The sequence below is a fragment of the Perissodus microlepis genome, chromosome 12 (genome assembly GCF_051167445.1).
Source record: "Perissodus microlepis isolate ML-2025 ecotype Zambia chromosome 12, ASM5116744v1, whole genome shotgun sequence".
In the NCBI taxonomy this organism is placed as follows: domain Eukaryota; kingdom Metazoa; phylum Chordata; class Actinopteri; order Cichliformes; family Cichlidae; genus Perissodus; species Perissodus microlepis.
Window position 1 is genome coordinate 32304015 of NC_140472.1, and position 18969 is coordinate 32322983.

The following is an 18969-nucleotide window of genomic DNA, read 5'->3' on the forward strand; positions in this document are numbered from 1 at the left end:
TTAAGGCTATATGTTGTTGCAGTGCTTTATGCAAGAAGCTCTGTGTTTCTTTATGTGGCGATGATTTCCTTTGGCATTAACAACAAAAGAGCTGCATATGGAGATGTCTTATTAAGAAACAAAGGTGCTCCAGAGAAGATGTTAACGACAGGTGTGGGACTGAATTAGTTACATAGCAGTTACTTTAATTTCCAGTTTCTCCCTTGTCGATTAAGTCATTACTAAAACAAAAGAAGAGCTTTTTCAAAGTGGTGCTTCAGGAAAAGAAGGTTGTTTTTGACTTTTTATAGATTAAGCTGGTTGGCATAATCTATAATAGCGTGGCATAATTTATTAGATTTATTGTAACATTGATAATGAAAATCTGTATGTTTCTATTATATGTAAATATAACAGAAAAATGTAAATTTAATATGTAAATTTGTTTTTTAAATTTTAAGAAAATTCATTTATCTTAAAAAACAGGGCCTTAACTGCTTTTACAGTCTACAGACATCAGGCTTAATCATGCTAACATGCTTTAAAAGGGGATTTAAGGAAGCAGGAGTTAATTGTTTTAAATAAAATTCTAATATTGCAATTTAAAAGTTGGATAAACAGTTTACTGCACTGTATGTTTGCTAGCAACAAAATAAAGAAATGCAAATTCAATGAGAATCAGATATTTTTAATCTAAGTACTGCAGCTGTACTGAAGCCATGTTGTGTTTGTTCAGAATGTGTTTTATATTTTTACATGATGGGAATCGAGGCAGCCCGCTCAAATTCAAGCATTTTGTTTTTCTTCTTTCTTTCGAACATAAACTTTTTCTCTAACCATCGGGGAACAGCGTTTTGTTCTTATTAATAAAGTTATTGTTGAGTCGATCTTGTACACAAATCCAAGTGGTTTTTTTGTTCAGACTTCAGTCTTTAGCAGGAGGAACACTGTTAATATGAGCTCTCATCTCTGTGTGCGATAACAGGTTGAGGTAGACAAGCAGGTTTTTCGGGGAACGGGTCCCAACAAGAAAGTAGCCAAAGCCAGCGCTGCTCTCGCCGCTCTGAACAGCCTGTTCTCCGGCTCTAAATCTACGACCAACAAGAAGAAACGGCCAAACCCTCCAGTGAGTAAAACATTAAGGTTCTCAGAATGACTTTCAAATTAACGTCCTGCATTGTGTTTGTGTGTGAATTGGTGTCAATGTCTGGGAATAATGCCACGCTTCACAGGGAATTAAAGGTATAAATAGAGTTGAAATAACAGGAAACTGCCCACACTGGAAACCAGATATTGACAGATGAGACAAATCAGAGAGTTTTAAACTTAAATCAGTCTTTTTCCTTTTAGCAGTTAGATCAGGATATGAGTAAAATGTTGATAAATTCCCAGTGAAAGAAAACATGTATTGTTCTTACTGTGGTCTATTTTTTGTGCAGCCAAAGCGACCCGTGGCTTCGGTCCTCACCCTCCCAGCCCTTGCTGCCAGACCTCCGCGGGTCCCCATTATCCCCAGAGCTCCCTACATCAGCACCCCACCCGCACATGGATACATCCCACCAGGTGAGTCACACAGCAGTCACATCATTGTTTAACATGTCCGTTACATATACCAAGGGGAAAATTAATAAATCAATACTCCTTCATTTGACTGACTGTTATTAAGCTGTACAAACCTGCGTTATACTGAATGATCTTTGATTCAGTGTTCAGGATTTACACCAGAGTGTAAAGTGTTTTAATTAGCTTCCTCTTGCTGTTAGCCTTCCGTATAAGAATCTGGAAATAAAATCAGTCCCCTACAAAACTCTTTAAGCATCCAAAACAAACAACCTTTATTTGCCACATACACAGTTATACAGGGTACAACATGTAGTGAAATTCTTGCGTCCGAGCTGCAGACATAGCCACGCCATTCCAGGGCTTGGTTTTAAGCACGGGGGGTCTAGCCAGGACCCTTACTAGATACCGGGTGGGAATTGAACTCGTGACTCCTGCTCCAAAGGTGTGTAGTCTTACCACTACACTATCCAGTGTCCAGGTCCAAGAGAATGGACCAGATTAGCACCAAATATTTACCCAGAATAAATTTGAAGGACCTATCTCAAGTAGTTTTCTAGATAATGGAATTTTAAAATGACCTGTCAAGAAATTGCTGCTTAAAATGCTTAACAACACCTCACCCTGATTTAGTTATTGGAGAAAACTAATGACAGCCTGGACCCAAAATTTTGTATAATTCATATTAAGACATGTCTTTCCCAAGATTTCTTTCAGGCAAATTCATCATGGCCTGGTAGGATTTTTTTTTTTTTTTTTTTTTTGATGAACTGACATGACCCTTGTGTCCACCAATTACAGTAGATTAGATCTTTTTTTTCCCCATTTGAGAGTAACTTTAGCCATAATTCGGTGCTCTCTCACTGGTAAATACACACTCGTGTTCCATCTGCGCCTCGCAATTAAAGCTGTAGCAGATTGATAGTGCTACATTAATTGAGTGCAACATTGAATTGCCCCCCAGTGCTGTACAAAGCTGCTCAGATTAACAAATTTTCTGGCGAGGTTCATAATAAAATGGCAGCTGAGCAGACAATCTACAAGGGAAAAAGGGCTGGAAGCACAACAGTTTTTAATATAATTCAACATAGATGTAGGTGAAAACTATTGCTGAGATGATGATAATAGATTACAAAAGCTGTGGGTGATACAGGTGTGTATATATAGGTGCTATTTAATGATAACATTTGATTTATTTTATCCCCCCGCAGGTTTTGGTGCTCCTTATGGTTACAGCCCTGCAGGCGCCCTCCCTGCTTACGGTAATTTCCCAGTTTCACTTTCGATCCTTAATCCATCCATTTAATCTATTCCATCACCCCAACATTTGAGTTTCTTTTTCTTTCTTTCACTCTTCCTCAGGTTTTCCCTCCAGAATGCCCTCAGTAGTTGTCCCAGTCATCAGAGTTCCCACAGCATACCCCGTCACCCACCTCTACCCCTATTAGGACTCTCCCTCACCCACTTCACAGGAAGTCACTTGTTAAAGGAATATCCTGACTTTGGCTGTGTATTCACGACACAAACCCAACCCTGCAGTCTACAAACCTTTAAGCATCAAATCAGGCAGTGGGATTTTTGTACAGCATTCATCCTCTGGGCTAAAACAGTTTCACAGTCATGTCATTACTATCCATGTGAACACAGAGTTTGACAAAAAAGCTCTGTATCATTAAATCATTACGCAATCAAAAGTTCAGCATTTAATGAGCAGAGTATGGAAGACTGGTGAGGTAAATATGACAAATTAAACAGCCCTACATGTCCTGCTGGGTAATACATCCAGCAGAGAACACAATAATACAGTGTAGTTTGTTTTTCTTAAAACTTACTAAACAAAAATATATTATCCACTTAAATGTCATTAGTATTATGAGGCGCAATAAACAATAATTAATGACCATGGTTGAGTTTCCTATTGTGGGAATTTCTGTATAGGACGACTACATGATTATCGGTGAGAGTTTATGCAGTGGGGAAAAAAGCAACTGGTTCTAATACATCATCCTACAGTGTTCCTAAATTATTTTAATGATCCAAACATTCCCTGTAGGATTAAATTAACAGGATAGTGATATATTTAGAGGCTCTTATTTTGTTCCCTTCGATCTAAAATGTACTGAAGATGGCTACTGCAGAGAATTAAATATGACATGAGCATTACAAGGAGCTGAAGTGAGACTACTGAAAATACGATGCAGTAAATATGTAAATAAATACATTAAATGTTTAGAAGGGATCTAAAAATACATTTAACTAAGTATTAAGTATCTACAAAACTAATGTAATATACTAGCAGGTAGGTTACTTAAAACTAAATACATAAATTCAGATTTTTAGGGAACTAAATTAGCAACAACTACATACGGATGATGAAATGGCTCACTAAAACTAACTTTTAGCAAAAGAAACACAGATGACAAAGTATACGATGGAAATATTCAATAAAATGTCATCTAGTTAAATTATTTATTTATTTATTTAATTTCCCTAAAGTTTACCATATTCTATTTGATTTAATAGGTTTAACTACTCGAGGGAACTAAATTAAGACCAGGTATAAAGTGACTACAAAGTAGCAAACTAAAATTGCTGATTTTTTTTTATTACATTTTTTATATATATTTTGAAAAAAAAGAGTATCAAATATTCAATGTGGAAACTAAAAATAAATCTGGAGGGAACCAAAGACCTTTCAAATCTAAGTAACTACTAAATACCAACAATATGGAGCTATACCGTGATTGTAAAGAACCAAAAGAGCCAACACCACACTAAACATACAATAATTCGGCGTCCATAATAGAGTAAAAAAAATCAGTCGTTGTAGGGAAATGAATAATTATAAACATACTTTGTTAAATTAAAGCATGTCCTGGAGGTGAAAGTGATCAGAGCTTCTTTGTCAAAAGGCTATGTATTCCTTTAACAATCATTCATATATGTGAATGTTGTTTTGTGTTTTCTGCAGATGTTTTGTTTCTGTTAGAGAGGAAAAAAAGACAGGTTTACAATATTCGGTTGCACTGAGAAATATTTTCCTTTCGTTTGGATATCGAGTGTCCGAGTTTACACTTACTGTTGAGTATGAGCCATTTTGTGTTGAGTTCAAATAATTTCTTCTCAGAGAGCTGTTTTATGTTTGTAGGTAATATTCTTTTTAAATAAATTAATATTTTTGTCAACAACTGATTAACTTGTGGTCCCCAGTTTGTTGCATGCTGAAATTTCTAATTAGTATATTGTATTAGTCACACTAATTACTCTGTTACAGGACAGGCTTTCTTGCCAAATATGTGAAACATTTAGTTTTTCCCATGCCGATGGATATTCATCCCATCAACCAATGTATGGTATTGCTACAAAGCCCCTGGACACCACAACCGACAGGCGAACTGGAGGGTGCTGACAGTCCGTGGGTGATACTGGTCACAGAGAGGTTTACAGTGCTGCATCAGATCCCGTCTTTATTGAAGCAACGTCTTTGTGATCAGTCTCACCTAGCGGCAGTCAACAACCACCCAGTTTCTAGCAACTAGTGGCAGGGTCGACCCCAACTGCTACTGGAATCTTATATGTCAAAACGTGGGTAAGAAATAATTGTAATGTATTGAACATCCACAGTCAGGCAAATATGACCTGAAGAAACTTTGTCCTGACTTGGGTAATAGAAATTCAAAACATACTCACCTATTCCATCTAAGAAACCCTTAAACATGACCTCAAGTTTATCATAATTGTTACATCCAATTTTCATAGCTCTGGCTTTTGTTAGCATCATATTTTAAACTTTCAAGGCCAAACAGATTTTTTAAAAAAATATGAAATCTGTCTTTCTGCAGTATTTATCAACTCAAAACCTTCTCATAATTTGAAGATAAAGTTCACCCGGTGCCTTCAGAAAAGAAGCCTTATTATCTTTGACATTGGCTAAGTGAAGAATCTCAAGATAATTATTCATTTGAAGCTTCTAAAATTCATTATTTAAGGCTTTGTGTCAGAGGCGTGAAGGTTTTAGTCCTTGCAGTACATACAGAACAGTTGTTAGTTAATTAACTGTTAATATAGCAATAGCTTTAATACCTGTTATCCTGCTCTAATGTGCACAAGTCTTAAAAATAATTAAATTAGATTTCTAAACAATGCTAGTAAAGCCATGTCTGCAGTAATCTCTAATGCTCTTTCTGCCTGACTTTACATCGCGGTCACCAAGTGCAAGGTTTTAATAGGTTTCTCTATTTATCTCTAGGTTTCCCTGTTTAAAGGGCTTGCATCCAATCATGCATGCATTGAATCTACTTAATTCTTCTGGCCTTTAACAATCCTGAGAGCCAATAAAGCTTCCTCTAAAAACAGCAGCACCCTGAATGTTAGGGATCCGTGTCCTGCTGTGCTCACGTTACAGGTTAAATTGATGACACTGGATGTTTTGTTTGTTTGTTTGTTTTTGTTAAACTGACTGCAGAGAGAAGAAAATATCTTAAAGGTGGAGTTTTAATGAACTGCATTAACACCATTTAAAAACCAAAACTGTTGCACTCGATGAGTTTTAATCCCCTGGGGCTTGTTCCAGTAAGTGAGTTTAGTTTGATAAACTTGTGATGAAGGAAACTCTGGGTTTTCTGCTCCTGAAGGAGAGCTCACATTCTGGGTAAGTTTCTACGACAAACTCCCTGAGGGCTCCACCGTGAACCTGCTCAGGCTGAAGCAACTGTCTCACATTCATTTCCTCACTCATACAGTTGATCTCCAAGCCCGTATCCTTGATCAACTACAGTATAGAAAAAAGTGCAGTTAGGTTCACTGCTTACACTGAATCAGGAAGAAAACCTTATCGCCACCTACAACATATTAAGACTTTTATTCATACTTTGACTTTACTAGCATAAAGTAAAGCCCTGCATTATTCACAGGTCTAAATAAGCTTCGTTTCTCTTATACTATGCCTCAGTGCAGCTCCCCAATTTATCCTCTGTGTTAATGAGCAGTTCAACTGTTTAACACATCAATGATACAAATTAAAGTCGACTAAAACACAACATTTCCGAATTTTGTGCTGCCTCTGTTTTCTGTGCTGAAAGCGTCTCTCTTGCGACTTTCTGTTTGGAAACTCGTTAAACTCTGGTCAACCAAGACAACCTCTTACGTTCTAATTTAAAAATACTGCTGGATAAACTTCCTGTTTTGACGGTCCCCTCTTCATGACCATCATGCTACAGCTACCTGTGTCTCCACACAAATCTGCAGAATCAGACGGTAACATATGTTTATAAAACATGGAGGTAACTTCAACGTCTAAAAAAATGAAGCCAGCCTGGAAGTGCCTGTATTCTTTTTAATGGCCAGCAGGGGGCGACTGCTCTGGCTGCAAAAAAAGAGGCAACTCTCTTGTTTTGTGAGAAAGTACATTACTACAGTTGTGAAGGAGGATTATCCTAGGTATGCTCATTGGCTAACTAGCTACACTAAGATGAAAATGGTAAAAACACTCTGCTCGAGGCGTCATAGAGACCTCATTAACCATTGGGTGACATCCTAGTAGCTGTGTTCGTCTTTTATACCGCCTAAGGGCAGGAACAGCTCGACTAGCAAAATGGTGATCCACAAAGCTCCAGCTTTTGCTGACAGAGGGTGGACCATAACCCTTGATATGACAAATTCAGTGGCTGGTAGGCAAGCTAGCTTTCAGAGACAGTAACCAACTGTGGCCACAAGATGGCAGTAATTTTCAGATTGGATATAGGCTGAGATCTGCTTCAGAACAGCAGCTTTTGGTATGGACTTATTCTCAGTGGATTTATGTTTATCTACTCTCAGAAAAAAAGCCTTCCATTAGCTGATAATGATTATTTCCTAATCATGTTAACCCTGCCTGTCTCCTCTCTGCAGGCGGCCTGTACATCGACAGTGCCTATTACCAGCCGCAGACCATAGCCACACCTATAATCATCCACCTGGGCCCTCAGGATCTTTTCTGACCCTTCCAGTCCACAGAGGAAAGACACAGCAACAAACTCCAACCTCCCGTTGAATCCCTCACCCTTATTAAACACTGTCAGCGCCCCTGGATTACAGCGGCACAGCTCTCCCAGGCTTCTCCTTCAACAGCAGCAATATTGAAAGCAATATAGGAGAAGGAAACGCCCCGGGCAACGCTCTAACAGGTCCAGGTCTGGTTTTTGGGGAACAGGAGGCTACGGTCGAGACTCACTTTTTTCTGTCTCAGAAAATGTCAATAAAACACGAAGCAATACCCCTGCTGCCTTCGGGAATCTCAGCGTGTCCCAAAGCAGCTCGACTCGAAGCGCTATTTCCAGTCCAGCTGCTGAACTCAAACAGGCCATCAGCACATTCACAACAGTGTGACCTACTGTAAATATGACATTTACTATCTGTACATATGGATGTGTGTGTTTTAAATATATATATAAATATATATAAACATGTTAATAGATTTGAATATGTAAAACCCAACATTTATAATCTGAATGTAAATACACTAGTGACTTAAGTAGGTTTGTATTTAAAGCACTCTCAGATATGATATCTATAAATATTGAAACTTACATTTTACAAATTGTCTATAATGCTGTATTGCTATGTTGATTCTATATAATCCCAAATTTAACATTATTGCATATAGTAGATTAAGTAGTAATTTTCCAATCTGATTGTCTTCATGTTTTCCATCTCTGCTGGTATGGTTCAATCAGTGGTTCCCAATATATGGGATAAGGACCCATAAGAGGTCACATGGCAAGTTTTTAAATAGGCAGTTTAAAGAAGTTTATTCTAAATCAACATTATTAAATCCTTAAACTGGATTAAATTTAATTCACATAGTGTCTATTCACAACAACAGTGGCTTATACTTTGTATAATATTAGAGATAAAACGGCAACAGACAGATAATCGACTATGAGAAACACTTGGAAACAGTGGTAAGGAAGAACTCCCTTTTGTATACCATCTACATCTATCTATATACGTACCATCTGCATTCATTCAAATATAACCCCAAGTAAATAAAGTAGTGCTCTCAGCGTTAATCTCGTTAAAATGGCGTTAACGCCTTAACCGCATTAACGCGGCAAATCTCCGTTAGCAAGTTAGCGTGGATCGCACTGTGCGTGGGGCTTCACGGCGTTAATGTGTTAGCGTGGTTAGCGCGTTAGCGCCGTGCAGCCCCAAGCACGGAGCGATCCGCACTAACTCGCTAACGGAGATGTTAGCGCCATAACTGTGTTAATGTGGTTATGGCGTTGACATCATTTTAACAAGATTAACGCTGACAGCGCTAAAATAAAGTCTCAGCTTAAAAATCAAAACACTCCAAGGGACTCTCGTTCTGAAGTACATCAAAGATGCCTGTTATTCTCATGGCGTGGTCATGTTCAATGAAAATTCTTTGTGTTTTGGCAACAAGCCTTCATCAGGAAATAGTACCTCTTTGCTACTTCCACTAATAAGAGTCTTTGTTTACTAAAACAATAGCAAAGTTCCATTGCAAAGCACATAGCTGCCCAGGCGCTGCACTGGGTGAATGGGTTAAATGCAGAGGAGTAATTTCCCTATGGGGACTAACATATACACACAACCTGGTGTGAAGGATATTCCACCAATAGGAATCTTGGAACCTGGATGAGGCGTACAAAAGGATGTCCACATAAAAATACATCTTTGGATCAATAAGGACAATCTACGGGTCATCAACCTGGACATCCAGAACCCATCCAAATTTCAGGTTTTGGAACGGACCACTTCGTTCTTTACATACAAAGAAGCAACAAATAAAGAAGACGTACACAAACACAAGCTTCGATTTATAAATTACAGACCAGCAAACACCTCGGCCTAAATGAGGGCTTTCTGTAGATGTGAGTCCTTTTTGGAGATTCCTATTGCTAGAAGATTCCTGTTGGTCGCATATGACTAGAGAAAAGCGACCGTTTCCATCCCTCTTTCTAATTTTCCCAGATTGCACATCATCGACTTCTCTCCCCACGTCCCTCCCACCAGCGATTCAAGCGGGGGAGGCGATGAATGGAAACGACAACAACTACAACCCATCTACTGCCGAATTTATGACCTCAGATGTAACTGTGCTCGTGACATGTTTTATATTTAGGGCATTGCATCATGTTGTGAATTAAATTCATAATATGATGCAATGTGACAGGATATCATACCTTTTTTTCAAAAAATCTCACACACAAAGGCTGAATGTTTGATCCTCTTACATAACTGACACAACATATGAATAAAAAGATGAGTTCTCCTCTCTCCATGTTCTTCATAGTCCAGCTATGTGCCATGCTTCTTTTATAGTGAAGGTAAAAACATCTCCAAGGATATGTCTGTGCATCCTTAATCACAGCTTCTTCCTGTGCCTCAGCCTGTCCTCTCTCCTCTGTCCTCTTGATGCATTTTAGGAAGTGAGACATCCCTCAGCTTGGAGTACTGAGATTGATTCAGGGTCACAGCGAGGAGGACAGGGAAGACGAGGAGGCACAGATTAAAGCCTCATTAAATCCTGCTTGCTTGTGGAGTTTGTATGCCAAAGAGCATTAGAGTATTGGAGGTAAAACATGAGCATGCCATGTGAATAAAAGCATTTCAAGTCATTTTTAAATCTATATCTGCCTTCCAAACTGCAATTCAAACAAAAATGACCTAAATGAAGAAAGCACTGCACCCCAAACGCACTCTAAACACGTCTCAGTCTTATGCCAGGCTTACACTGTGCGATTTTTGGCCCATTTTGAGCCGATTTTTGAGTCGTGCGACCGTTTTGGCGATCGGCCCGATTTTGGCCTTCATCGTGCGTCGTGCATCGTGTAGTATACGTGGGGTAACGAGAAGCGATTAACACCTCACGACCAGCTCCCGATCATCAATCGCTTGGTCGGGAGGATTTCAAACCTGTTTGAAATCCTCGCGACCGTCGTGAGGGTGTCACCGCAGTTTCTCACACTGTGCACGCGCAAACACAAATGTCAGCGAAAAAGACGGCGCATCACGGCAGTGCAGCATGTGATCTGGACACAAGCGATGGAGGCACTTGTAGAACTTTGGAAAGCTCATCCGAGCCTTTTCGATGTGGCCTCACAAAATTATCACGACCACAACAACCGTGAAAATAGTTGGATAGACACTGCTGCCTGATCAGTGTTTTTCATTAGCAATTTAGCAAAGTTGATGGCGGTGGTGTGCGTGTCTGTGTGAGTGAAAGACAGAGAGGGAGAGCGAGCGACAGAATTTCTGTTATAACCTTCATTTTATGGACGCACAGTGTGAGCATTCAGGTCGCATCAGAGCATCGGGCCGTATAGTGTGAGACCTGCATCGTGACCTACGAACTTCTAACCCCTGCGAGTCAATCGTACAGTTTGAGCAGGAGCTGAATCGCGCGACTGAAAAAAAAAAATCGCACAGTGTGAGCCCGGCATTAGGTGAAAATTTTGGGAACCACTGGTTTCAAACGTTTGTAGATTTTCCTGAAAGAAAAGGTCCACAAGCTTGTTAACAGTGCCAATTCAAAATTCTAATATAATTATAATATTCTGATATTTATCACAGTATACATATTAATGGGGTGCAACGATACACAAAATTCATAGTTCGGTTCGATACTTTGGTGTCACGGTTCGATATTTTTTCGATACAAAAAAATGTTCATGCTTTTTTAATTTGTCATTTATTAAAATTATAAATATATATTTTAACTCAAACGTACAGTTTTTAAATTTAATGTTGCTGAAACAACAAAGGGATAAAATAATAAATCTATCTGATCGAGGAATCACTCATATTTGGAAAAGAGAGTTTATTACAGAGAAATGGCTCTTTCCAAAAATAAAAGCTATACTATACGCTTCTTCTGGGCTACATTCTCAGCAGCATATTAAACATATCAGGTCCCCATAAGGAGAATCATGTGCTAACGGCTGTCTAAATGACTCGGGTAAAGTTTGTAGCATGCCTGCTTGTTGTTTTTGTCTGCTTCCACTTGTCATTGCACTAGGATGATGTCGGCGTAAATGTGCAGTCATATTCATTGTGTTCCCACTAGTGCTGTCAGCGTTAATCTGAAATGACGTTAACGCGACAACACGGAAAATCTCCGTTAACAAGCTAACGCGGATCGCCCCGTGCTTGGGGCTGGACGGTGTCAACATGTTAACGAGCTAACTGCGCTAACGCACTAGTTCCCACCATGTAATTGAGCATTGCGTGGCACATTCGACATACTGTTTTACTTTTGTCCATGACGCGCATACCATCAGGGTCATACTTCACATGAAGACCAAAATAGTTCCAAAGGCCAGATCTGAATGAGGGTGGGGGAGGTTCAATTTGCCATGTTGCAACGAGCTTAGCTTCTGTCTTGCTAGCTTGTGCTGCGCTCAGTGGATCTGTGCTCAACAGTGTAGCCTAGGCGGAGTAGTCGAACGCAGATCCACTGAGCTCTCAACACAGACAGCATCGTCAGAAGAAAAGTTGATAAAATAGATTAAAAATTTTGTATTGTTCCATACATATGCGTACCGAACCGAAAGCACTGTATCAAACGGTTCAATATCAATACGAGTATTGATATTGAACCCCTAATATATTTATATTTATATTTATATATATATATTTATATATATATATATATATATATATTTATTTATATTTATTTAAATTTGCATGTTACCAATGGCATCACCATCAAAATTGTGCCAGACATTTGCTGCATTGGTAGTGTGCATTAAATTCTTTTTATTTAGCGTGCCAGCCAATGAAAAAGAAGAAGAAAAAAAAACAAATAAATCAATGTCAGTGATTTGCTGTAGGTTGTTAGCTTTACTTTGATAAGCACAGATGAAATACAGTTTCCATTGTTCTTCAGTTACAGGTTTTTTTTTTAACTTTTATTTAACCGGGAAGTGAAGAGTGAGTTTCTTAGGCCGATACAGGGAGCATTAATCTAGTAAAACATGCAAACTGCACAGAAAGACCCAACACATGTTTGAAGCCAGCAGCATCTGTGCTAATCACTGAGCCACCGCGCTCCTCATTAAAACCAATGTGAGCAGCAGTCAAGCGCAAAGTAGCACTCTGAAGCTGCTCCAGTTCTAAATGATTGTAGCAAGGATGCAACAATCCAACATTTTCCAGTTCACGTTTCCAGTATGACACCTTCAGGTGTTTGTCAATAGCAGCACCACTCTGTTACCAGTGTTTAAATGAAACAAGGGCTGGGAAATCATTTCTATGGCATCATCAGGCTTGACTCGAGATGTGAGTAAAATAAAATGTAACAAATAAATATCTAACAAAAGACAAAAGCGTAAATGAAATGTTATCACTCGTGCTTACAACACACATCAGCTTTCCAAGAAGTGTAGCAGCTCACAGCTGATCGCAAGTGGACTCTGTATTTGGATTGGATATTGGTCAGATGTGAGGTCATCTGTTAAATTCATTTCGACTCAGACTACTTGTTGCGTCCCTAGGTTATAAATACTCATTATCGTATAGACATTTCATTACCATGTTTTAGCTGTATACCAGAAACTATGTATGGAGGCACACAGGGCTACAGATGTTAATAGAACAGTGACTAGCTAACGTCAAGAGGTACCTAAAATATGCTTAAATTAACCAGTTTCTGGGGCAAAAAAAACTCTTCAAGACAATTTAGCAAATTTGGTGGGAAAAACAACTGAGAGACATTTTTAAAAAAATAAGTTACAGCATCAGAACAGTTTGATTTAAAAGAATGAAACATTTCTCAAAGCAGCAGCAGATCATATTACATTTCTGGTGACTGGAAGCACAACTGTCTCAAGCAATATTCAACTCAGGAACATCCAAACCATAAAAAACAAAACAAGAATGCAAACTTGATCTGATTATTAGATGTGGAAATTCTCTACAGTGTAACTGCAGAAGGGATGAAACAATGTTCTGACGGATTATATTACAATGAATGCCACTGTGGATACAGTGGCATTCATTGTAATATCCAGATTGTTGTGTTGAATGTCTCTGGTAGAATGTAAAACATGTACAACATTTTTCCTTCTTGTGCAGATGATTTATCAGCATTATGTATCCAAAAGATGAAGAATTATTAAAATGATGTTTTTTATTTCATTTTTCAGTTTATAATTTAATTCAGAATTAATTTTAAGGTCTAAGTTTAACTTTGAAGATTTACTTTTGGCTTTGGACATGAGAGTGATATCATGAACGACGCCTTTAGAGTGTTAAACGGTAACAAACCTGCCACCCGTCGCTGTATGGAAGTTCATTAACAACAAAAGTATAAAACCACAAAATGTGACCAAGTTTATTAAATTCAGTGTATTTTAAACCTGATAGGCCAGCACTACTCACTGGGTCAAAATGCGAGTAGAAATTGCTTCATTATCTCACGACATTATATAAAGCAGGCTTAACAGTTTGCAACTTTTACATGTCAACATCTGTATTTACAATTCTCAAGATTTTTTTAATAACACCTTATCACAACCACTATGAATAAAGTGTGTATTGGTAGTTAATTATCTTCAATTAATAGTTATTTACGGCTAACAAAAATAATAATAATTTGAGTTGGGTAATGGTTTCTGTAACCAAGCTGCATTGATCTGTCCGATCAAAATAACGTAAGATTGTGAACTTTTGTCCTGTTTCTCTTTGCTGCTGATTATTAGTGTTATCAACTTATCTGCTGCTCTCAGTCAAACACAGACACACATTCAAGAAGTGTATTAATAAGTTATTAATATAGTTTCCCCACAAAAGAGTGTCAAATATAAATATAAGATAAAAATGTAATATATTAACATGTTATATTAATAATCCAATTAAATACTATTAATTGTGCAAATAAGTTCATTATTTTTAATTTTTCAATGCTAAATTAATTTTTAATTAACTTACATTTATTTACACTTTTTAAAATTATTATTATGTTTATTTTTCCATTCAAATGTATCTTTTCTTCACATTTTGGATTAATTCATTCATTTACCTATTTATTTATATATTGTCACATTTCTCCTTCATTAAGCAAAAGAGGCACTTTTTGTTTTCAAATGTATTTTTTTTTTTAATTTGAAATTGGAAATTATTTTCAAATTAATTTTAAAACATTGTTTTCATTCATTTCTTTTTTTTTAAATTTCATCATTACTTTTTTATGCACTTAGAGCTGAGGCACTTATGTAATCCATTTGAGAACAAGTCCAAACTCAGAGTATTCAGTCATATGTACAGCATTTCATAATTCCCTATACCAACCCTAACCTGATCACATCTGCAAACACACCTTAATAACTGTGTCTGCAATCTCTCTTGGAGTGGAGTTCTGCAGTCTCTTAAACTAAACTGAAATCTTGGATTGAAATTCCTCTTTTTTTTGTCATTCTTGAACTTCCATACAGCTCTGCAATCCGGATTTCTTGTATTTAATGTGCAAAATGAAAAATGTTTTTCTGATTTGTGACACCAAAGCAAAACACAGAAATTGATTAAAAGTGTAACATGAATAGAAGAAAAGGGATAAAAGGAGTTGTAGAAATGTGTACCAGTTGTTTGCTTCTAACCTCTTTTTCATCAGGGCGAGCGCTCCCCAAGTCACGCTCAGCTGCTGCGGAGCTAATTACATCTGAGAGAAGAAAAAGAGTGAAAGAAATGTCTGATTACACACTGAGAGAATCAGATAGCAGCACAAAACAAGACATTTAAAGCAGCTGTTTGTATAAAAAGCTGCAGCACTTAATGAGAAGAAATGTGTAGAAAGAGTGTAACTCTGCAGGATGCTTATTCGGTCTCCAGTATCCCACCGATGTTTCCTCCATCTCACCTCGATGCTACATGACAGCCAGGAGACTAAAAACAGACTTAACACATTTTAATTTTCCACTGAATTAAAAATCAGTGTTACTGCTGTCGAGGTAACGTTCAGTTTTATTACAATCACTGATCAAAGTCAAAGTGTTGATGTTTTCACCTGCTGATTCATGTCTGAAATGTTTATGTCTCTTTTAAATAAACTTTAATTTCCCCTAAGGCAGCACTTTGTTCCGCTTTAGTGAAATTGCACACGTCACATAACACATATTGATAAAAACTGTAATACTTCTGAGGCTTTTCTCTGTTTTTCATCATGTGGAAAGTTATGAAAGCTTGAACTGATGAAAAACTCAGTTTAAGAAATGGATGTAAAGATACTGAGGGAAAGAAAAAGAAAAAAGTCACAGCAACAATCTGGATTTTCACTGGATAAAACCCCTGAAAAAGATCTAGGCTGGAATGAAAAGTGGAGTAAGTGTGCAGGTGTTACCAGTCCTGCTGTGTTTACAGTCAAGAGTTTCTCTTCGGGTTTGCACTTCTGAAACCAGAAGTCCAGAAAATCTGAATTCTTGACTATTAAAATAAAAAACTTGACCTTTGTGACTGCGATTTCACCGCAGACAGCAAACATATGCAGAGAGAAATCATCAACTATCTGTGTACACTTATAAAAGTTAACTAAAAAAACTAAAACTACGTTTTAAAAAATAATAATAATAAAAAAAATACTAGGGTTGATAATATCAGTTTTTGTTTATTGTGGCAAACTTTTTTTGCAAAAAGATTAAAATAAAATACAAGTCAGAGGGAGGCCATGAAGACCAAAACGAATAACTTCACAATGACTTACGGTGTGATGCAATAAATCGTTATTGCCTCCATTTTTGCAGCTCATGCTTCTTCCCCGTGTACCAGTTTGTGTCCGTGCACAGGAAGGTGAAGATTCTCCAGTTTGAAGGGGAAAATTGTCTGCATTTGGAGCAATGATGGTGGCATATACGTGCAATTTTTAAAGTATTTCACGACCATCTGGTTCTGTTGTTTGCAGCAGAGGATAGAGTGTTAAAGAATGGCACAGACTAATGCAGTCCTGAACGTGAGATTTTTGGCACAGTGTGACATGTGCTGTTTACATCCAGTATATGCAGTCAGCATTCTGAGTGCTGCTTCTTAAAACCACCATGAGCCGGAGAAAAGCCTCGACGTCAGCCACCCTGAGTTCCCCTACAGCCGACCTGCAATCAGAGCTACAGTACGACACCTCTGCGTGAGATTAAAGCAGTGGTAAGGGATTGGTGGGGTTTTCTTTTTCTTTTTCAGTGTGAGGTGGAAGCATGCAGATGCAGACGGTGAGGATGGTATCAGATGGAGATCCAGATCCTGCTGGTATTTTTAGCTTTGAGAGAGGAGCCAGAAGGTGTTGGATTACGCAACGTGGGAACATGCCACCCTCACTGATGGCAGTTTGTCATCTTATATGAGCACTGAGGACCACGATGCAAGGAAGTATACTGCTTATTTATGTTCTTAAATAAGAAACATCGGCCCAGAGCATGAAGAACAATGTAAAACATTTTGCTCTAATATTAATAATAATAGAAACATTCTTACTGTTGTTGTTGGTTAAACTTTCACACTTCAACTATAATTTTGCAGACAGAAACTGTACATTATATATATGCACCAAGTTAATGCCATCAGTGTGTCTGTGTGTGTTTGTTTGTGCTGTTTTTTATTGTTCGGTTCATCAGCAGTCAGCGTCCCTTTGTCAACACCCCTGATTTTTTATTATGAAACATACTAATACATATTTTTTTGTCCCATAATTAAGTGATAACTATAGTTATATATCTTAGTTCAAAGAAAAAAAAAAAACCAGTCATACAATAATATTTTATTTGGATTTTTTTCATGAGATCAGAATGAAATCAGACACTGAGCTTCAAAAATCTTCTCACAGGACTTTTTGAAGGTGCAGGCTGCTGCGAGTTTTACTGTGAGACCACAGCCTCCTCTGCTGGTCGTCTTACTGAGCAGACAACATTTACCTGAGAGGCTTTTTGAAGGTTGAGGTCAGTATTTCTTCATTTGTGTCTATCTGACTTAAAGTTTTCTAAGGTTTTTTCTTTCTTCTAAAGATATGAAGCAGCAAGAAGAAAGCTGAAAAAAGTGAAGATGGTAAAAAAAGAAAAAAAGTTCAGTAGAAATGCAACAGAAACAAACAAAAAAAAACAGTTAACAGGAGGAAAGAGAAGAAATTCAGAAAGGAGAGAATAGCTGAGGAGGATCGTGGTTTTTAAGACAAGTGCCTCCTGCCTATCCATTCTTCTTGGTCTTCTTCTGTTTTACTAGCAGCTAGCAACTCATTTAATTAGAGCAGGTAGTTGTACTGCCCTCTAGTGGAAGAGAATGTAACCGTTGTCCATTACTCACGCCGATCGCTTAGAGTACTAATCAGGTGGAACCAGATAATATTCTATGGCACACCTATGTGCTGCAGCACAGTGGTTGGGAAACACTGCTTTATAAAGCTGTATAATAACTCTTCACTCTGTGACAGGTAAACACACCTGTCAGGTAAAAGATCCCAAAGATATTTTTGTATTATGCAGCTGTTGTTTGTTTATTGTTCATTGTAGACTTTACTATTTTTACTTTGTATTATTCTGCTGTGGTATCAGTGAGGTATCTATCCATCTTAATCCACATGAAGACACATGGATGATCTGAGTTTGCAACACTGAAATTAAGTGTCACAGCAACTGGATGTCACGCACTACAGCTAAAGGAGGGATGCTGTTGTTTGCCAACAGAAACACTGACAAGCTGAACAGGAAATGAAGCAACAAGAAAGCATCAATCCCGAGACCCTCTGTGATCCAGGCCCTCCAAGATAAAACAGATAAAACCAATATCCAGGCTATCAGTGCCTGTTTGTATTCCCCACAATAGCAGACATTAAACTGGTTTCATTTTGCTATTGAAACTATATATAGTTATATAGACTATATATACTCTGGTTAAAGAGTAAAACATGGTGAACAAAAAGCTTGTTCTAGTTTCAGGTTGTCATTCTTTGAGTGGAAGTAAAACTGATTTAGTTGATCTGGTTTTTAAACAGAAACTAAATGTGTGTTTTAGCCCTTAAAATCTGGAATATTTCCTGTAAGACATGAGGTGTTATAAATGTTGGAAAAAATTAAGTGATAAAATTTGACCAAACCCATAAATTACATGGTGCATGGCTTCATTAAACAGAAGATGGCAGCAAACCTCCAGCAGTCTGACTGAGCTGCGCTGCAGCTGCAGAAACACTGCCGGCTTTGTCTCCTTGAATTCGGTGAATGTTTAATTATGAAGTGAACAAAACATGTTATTGTCTGAGCCAAAGATTCGGCTGTATGCACGCCGTTATCACAGGGTGTTTTCAGAATATTTTAGTTACAGCTTCAGTGAATCAGTGAGCTCCTCCGGCCAAACACACTGGCACTTCTCCAAAAAGGTACCTTGTGTTTTAACCGCCAGCAGTAAATGGTTCTGCATGTTTATCACGAGGATGATCTAAAATTATGCAACCTG

At 37.9% G+C, this 18969-nt stretch overlaps 1 protein-coding gene across 3 annotated transcripts in view; it reads left to right on the forward strand.

Moving 5' to 3' along the window:
* The window catches only part of LOC146376683 (spermatid perinuclear RNA-binding protein-like), a 95664-nt gene extending 84323 nt beyond the window's left edge, over positions 1 to 11341 (forward strand). For 2 of the 3 annotated variants that reach the window (XM_084946611.1, XM_084946613.1), the window contains exons 15-18: positions 965 to 1105; positions 1419 to 1542; positions 2751 to 2801; positions 7429 to 11341. In XM_084946611.1, coding sequence (XP_084802737.1) covers positions 965 to 1105; positions 1419 to 1542; positions 2751 to 2801; positions 7429 to 7517 — 405 coding nt within the window. In that variant the 3' untranslated portion in view covers positions 7518 to 11341. Of the gene's footprint in view, positions 1 to 964; positions 1106 to 1418; positions 1543 to 2750; positions 2802 to 2901; positions 4732 to 7428 lie in introns of those variants that run through there. The other variant, XM_084946612.1, reaches the window with a different exon arrangement.
* The last annotated feature ends 7628 nt before the right edge of the window (positions 11342 to 18969 follow it).